The sequence below is a fragment of the Mytilus californianus genome, unplaced genomic scaffold (genome assembly GCF_021869535.1).
Source record: "Mytilus californianus isolate M0D057914Y unplaced genomic scaffold, xbMytCali1.0.p SCAF_8, whole genome shotgun sequence".
In the NCBI taxonomy this organism is placed as follows: domain Eukaryota; kingdom Metazoa; phylum Mollusca; class Bivalvia; order Mytilida; family Mytilidae; genus Mytilus; species Mytilus californianus.
In genome coordinates this window covers 45816497-45822988 of record NW_026262734.1, presented here as the reverse complement: position 1 = coordinate 45822988, position 6492 = coordinate 45816497, and the positions used below count along the sequence as shown (strand labels likewise).

The following is a 6492-nucleotide window of genomic DNA, read 5'->3' as shown; positions in this document are numbered from 1 at the left end:
AATTATTTGACTTTCACATGTCATGCTTAAAAAAAATCGGCCAATCCCGTGTCACGCTTAAACCCCAATGAGACCCACTATTGTGTACATGATGTAGGGTAATTATTGTATATAAGAGGAGCTACATGTATGCCCACCACACAAAACCTTGAGCACAGGAAATCCAATACGAAGTGTGCTCTGTGCATATTAGTTTTTCTTAATGGGAAATTTCACATACAGGGTTTTATACCGTTCACAATAAAGTATTGGAAGGTAGAGAGTTGCAGCACTTTTTTTTTAGCTTACCTGGCTCTAAAGCTTGGTAAGTTATTGCAATCACTTTGTGTCCGTCCATCCATTTACTTTTTACATTTCTTTTCTGAAACATCTAAACTAAATAGAACCAAACTTGGCAGCACTGTTCCTTGGAAGGTTCTTTATAGAATTTGTAATTTTGGTTCCCATCTATTATTCAACATGGCTGCCAAGCCCAATAATGTGTTCTGATTGGATGAAATTTCAAAAATCTTTTTGTCCGAAACCACAAGACCAAATGAACTTCAGGCCGTTAGTTTTCTCGTTTAAATTGTTTTACATTTGGGACCCTTTCATAGCTTACTATGCAGTATGGGGTTTTCTCATTGTTGAAGGCTGTACTGTGACCTAAGTTGTTATCTTCTACATCATTTAGTCTCTGGTTGAGAGTTGTCTCATTGGCAATCATACCAAATCCTCTTATTTTTATATTCTTTACAGGATTATGTCCCTAACAACCAACCCAGATTGCCACTGTTACCAAAAATAGAAATGATACAAACATAGGGTTGTGACCATCATTAAATTTCAAATGCAAGTTGGGTTTTTGCCATTTCAGTATTGATATTTTACTCAAAATTGACCACTGTTATTAATGATTGAAAATTCAGCAACTTTTGGGCCAATTACACCCATACTCTTCTGGCAGAGTCCTGTGGTGATTTTCTTTGATACTTATGCCCCAGGACCCTGCCTGCCAACCAAGATGGCCACCACTTAAAATTTAATACAAACTGAAGATTGTGACAAGACTTGAAAGTACTATTGAATTGTGTTGTCATTTGTCAGATGTTCACATTTTTTTTTCAGTTTGAAAGTTCTCACATGTGTAAATTCAGACAATAGCATATATGCGCTAACATTTGAAAGGTTTACTTTTATTAAAACCGTGGATGAATTCAATCTGAAAGCTTTGACAAGGAAACATCGTGTAATGAAGAGTAGGCACCCAAAAATAATTTATCATCAGATATAGTGTAAAACTTTCAGAAAAAGATTTCCTATTTTGTAAACAGAAGGATGATGCATTTGTTTTTGTTAGGTATAAAAAAAATAACCAACTTAGTTCACTATTCTTATTTTATTACTTCTACAATACTAGCATGTATAAAACTTCCATAACAGAAAATCAATGATAACATTACCCAGAACAATGTATGATTCCATTTACTTTAAGTATAATTCAAAATGATAGGGATATAATCATATCTAGTCAAAAATTATCATATTTTGAAAGCATCTGATCTCCTTAAATTTGTAAATTGACAAATAAAATAATTTATCTGTGCATTTATCTCAAACCATATTTCTGAAGAAGGTTTTATCTTAGTCAATGATTCAGCACAATTGTTGCTACTCACTGCTATTTTCTTTATAATTCTAATGATTTCACAAGGACATCATAAAAGAGGTTTACAGAATAATGAGCCATACAAATAAAAATAGAGAATAATGGGGTGCTAACATATAAAAAATAGAGAATAATTGGCAAGAAAAATTAAAGCACAGGCATGACCCTCATACAACATGACACCAAAGTATAGTCCAAAATAATCAGTCTGTAAAAATACCATTTCTTGAAAAGCAAATACAAGGATTTTAAATTTATGAAACAAAATAAAAGAGGTATTTTTTTTTTAACTTTTTTTTTTCCAAATTTAGAAGGCCAATTGCATAGCCAAAACTTAACTTCTCCTTGTGCTTAGAAAATATCATTGTAATATTTGGTAATACTCAACATGCTCAAAATAAGGCCCAATATTGACAAACTCAAGTGTGAAGCTTGTTTTTGTTTCCAAGTATTTTATTAGATTACATGGTATAGAAAGAATGTAAAACTGTGGAATCAAGAAATTTGATAGCTGAGTATTTCATCATTAAATTTCATCTGCCTTTTGTGATAAAAGCATATAAGTGGAATTTTGCTACAGGAAATGTAACAATACAAATTTCCCTTGTTAAAACATGGGAATCATATCATTTGCATTGGTTACTGTAATCAGCATGTCTTAAATTTGGTTAAATTGAAATATTAAAGGGAAAAACATGTTTCACTGCTTTTAAATTTGCACCTTGTTTCTAAAAGAAATGGTGATGAAAATGTTTAAATCCTGCATGTAAACTAATAATAGGTGTATTAATCTTATTTAGACCCAAAAAATCATTAGAAATGAAAAATACACACACACAGGTAAAACCAATATTGTAAAAAGTTAAAAGACCAATAATATGTATCTGGACTTAAATGTATAATGATCTAAGAAATCTTAAACCCAACAGGGACACTGATCATGACTATACTAAAACTACACATAAACACAAGCAATAACAAAAGCATATAAAAAAAATAAAATTTACACAAACATGATTAAAGAAATACATAAACATAAAAAACATTATGTGTGGACATGAAGTGTTTGTAATAACAGCTTGCTCCTAATCTAAGCACTTAAACTTTCCATATTCTTTCTCTGAAGTAAATACATTATTTATCAAACATTTCCCTTACAGATGACCCTGATCTACTCAATATTATTAACCTCAAACAGACCCAACTGGTTTAATTGATATCAAAGAAATTGTATGATACTGAATTTACCTAATTATAAAATCTGAGTATACACCTTATTGCTATTTGTCCGCCATTACTAGATATCACAGTAGTTCCCGTACTATTTTGATGTCACAAGAGAAAATGTCTAACACCACAAAAAAAAATTGTTGCATGACATCAAAAGTTCAAGTGACACCGGTTCCAAAATAGCGAGAAAAAAAAGTCTATTACTGTTTTATTTTAAAATCTATTTAACTGTTCTACTAGGTACTAGTAACATTTATCTTCCTGCAACTAAAAATAAGTATCAAAGATTTTAAATCCCTTATTCATTTTTGAAGTTTATCTTGACATGATTTTTGAATCCTAAAAAAGCCAGCAATTTTTTTTTATGCAAGTGTTTAGTAAATAATTTCAATCACTGTTTGGAGTTAATATTAATTATAATTGATCATTGGCTGGAATTTTACCTTTATCACATCATTTTTCTTTTATAGGGGGCACATGCTGGGTGTGCCCCCTCTGAATCTGGGCCTGCTGCATCGAGTAAAATACATTTTTTTTTCACTCTACACAGTTCAAATTTCAAATTGAAATACAAGGCTTGTAAAGTGTTTTAAATATAAAAATTGAACTGACAAAAATGGAGGAATATTGTATTGCATGATATAAAGTGGTGGAATCTGTTTCTCTAATGACAATATGAAGCCAAATTTCATCTTTCTTTTTCAAAGTAATATGACTTGTAGAAACTGAAAATATATGATGAACGATTCCAATATTACAAATAGTCATACATGATATAGAAACACGTAGATGCATTATACCATAACTTACTGCTATTTCTACACTCAAAATTACAAATCATCATGTATAATTACTGAGAAATCTGTCATGTAAATTTCAAACCACAAACAGTGAAATATTAACCAAAGCTCGTATGTATTTATATTTCTGGACAAATGAGAGAACAAAAACAGGGCTCTACAGTTAATTAAATCCAGCATATACCGTTAACCAGGAATTATGTGAGTCAAAGCCATGAAAAGGCATAACACCTTTCAACTCGAAGCTACTTGCTTCATTGCAAAATTATAAATATTGTGCTAAAAAACTGCCTAAAATAATGGAAAACATGATGCAAGGACTATGCAGGTTAGCAGAGGTATTATATAAAAAAAATTGATTTGGAATTGAAGTATTTTTATCAACCATTTATTACTGTACACATATTTTGTTGGCCTCTATGAATGCTTATCATTGGTATTACTGAGGAACTTATTACCTCTAAAATACCAGTATTTAATTTTGTACCAGTTGATTTTTAGATTATTGTAAAAATAAATAGTTTGGAATTCACCATTTCAGAATCGAATGCATTCTGGGTAATATTTTCAAATGGTACACCAGTATGTTGTGATTGGTTAAAAACTTCTTTAACAATGAATATAAAACCAATGGTGTAAATTTTTTTTTATGTTGCTGTACCGGCAATAAAAATTCCAACAATGCTTTACATTCACACACAGTGAAATCTCAAAAGAAAATTTTACATTTTTAATTTACTAAATCAGAAAAAATTATTCCATGTATATATATATATTAGATATAACAAATCAATAATTAATGATATGTAAACATTATTAAAAACTGATATACTATTTACAATATGATTCAATTTTTTCAATCTGATGTGCAAAACATTTTATATTTACAAGTGAAATAAAACTGCTATCTATGGAAAAAGCAATCTTGAGGTATTACTTCAAGCATTAATAACCTGAAAGCTTCATAAATTGAGGTTAAGATTCAATCACTGTTTAATTAACCATATTAATAAGCATCCATATTAAGTTTTCAATTTAAGTTAATTGTGCACTATCCGACTTATGACATCCAAGTTCATGGGATTCCATAACATATAATCACTCATCAATTTTTCAATCAATTAAGTCTAATTTCCTTTACCACTGTAGATACAGGTGTGATCTATTTCAATTAAAAGGTTGTTTTTTTTTGTGAATTCCTTTCCATTCTTTTAATCCTGCGATTCCTTTTTCGACCATCATCATCAAATGTTTAAACAATTCTTTTTCAGGTTACTATCCATTTAAACAGCTTTGTGTTAGATTGGTTAAGACGTACATAAAACAATCATGTGATATTCACAGTTCATAAGTCAATTAAATGTCACTAATTCACTGTCTATATCAGTTCAAAAAGGTCAAAAACTACACCAAATAAATATATCAAAACATTACATATATTCCCACTCCTTGTGTTGAATATTTCATGTTGAAAACACTCCAATTGGTATGGCAGACTTTGTACAAAGCCCTTAATATGCCATGTAGAGAAACAATAAATAACGGTTACAGATAATCCTAAACGGTTAAGCTATTTTCTTCACTCAGCAAATTTGCAGGGAATCAATTTATTTTTTTGAAACACCAGACTAAATAATGCGAGGAATTATTTTCTTCATTGGGTGTGATTTATCCTGCATACCACTACACTTGTGATGTAGTGATATACAGTGATCCAGTTATCCCGGGCAGAATGACCAGCACCATTGTGATTGGATAACTACATGATCAGGTGACCTTGCTCCAATGGAGGAAAGATGGCACATCTTTGACAGGAACATTATGAGTGTGTGCCTTCAATCTTAGATTTCTGTCATCTGTTAATAGGACTACATCACGATACAGTCTTACAGGACCATCTGTAAAGGATATAAAGGATATAAACTCTGTATAATGAAAGAAAAATATCATGTTATAAAAAATATTCAGCCTTACAAATTTTGTGATCATACATTCTAATGCATTGGTTCAAAGCCAGTTCAAATTGTTTTCTGATCTTAGAAATCATTTCAATCAAAGATTTATAAATAAAACAAGTGAAACTGCGAGCTACTGCTCACTGATGATACCCCAGCCCAAATGTTTCGGTAAACAGGAAGTTGTTGAGTGATGAATATGAAAACGCATCACACGGTATAGCTGACTTATATAAACCCTGAAACCATATTTCAGAAATCCTTGTATTGTAGTTCCTGAGAAAAATATGACGAAAATTTTCAACTTGGCTATCATGTGCAATATGACACAAGTGTTCGGTAAACAGGAAGTTGTTGAGTGATGAATCTGAAAACGCATCACACAGTATAGCTGACTTATATAAACCCTGAAACCAAATTTCAGAAATCCTTATGAAAGATGCGACAAAAAATATTCATGGGACGGACGGATGGATGGACAGACAGAGGTAAAACTGTATACCCCACTTTTTTAAAGCGGGGGTATAATAAAACAGTATACCCCCACTTTTTTAAAGCAGGGGTATAAAAACAGTATACCTCCACTTTTTTAAAGCGGGGGTATAAAAAAAATGTCACAACTCTCATTCCTTATTAGACCTCAAATTAAAGTTTTAAACTATTTTGGAAACCACATCAGAAGAAAAGTGATAAAACAGGAGTCCCCATTGATACATGACAAACTTGTAACACAAATTATAATGTTATCTGCAACCGTTTGGGTCCCAAAATGCAAGAAATAACATACCAAATATCAACTGATTATTTTCAATGAGGACTGACAACTGTTTATGAAACATTATTTTCCAATATATAGTAT

At 31.1% G+C, this 6492-nt stretch overlaps 1 protein-coding gene across 1 annotated transcript in view; it reads right to left on the bottom strand.

The window, feature by feature from the left end:
• Positions 1–1363: 1363 nt before the first annotated feature.
• Positions 1364–6492, bottom strand: part of LOC127712584 (telomerase-binding protein EST1A-like) — a 33937-nt gene continuing 28808 nt past the window's right edge. The window contains exon 20 of the mRNA XM_052219096.1: positions 1364–5576. Coding sequence (XP_052075056.1) covers positions 5446–5576 — 131 coding nt within the window. The 3' untranslated portion in view covers positions 1364–5445. The remainder of the gene's footprint in view (positions 5577–6492) is intronic.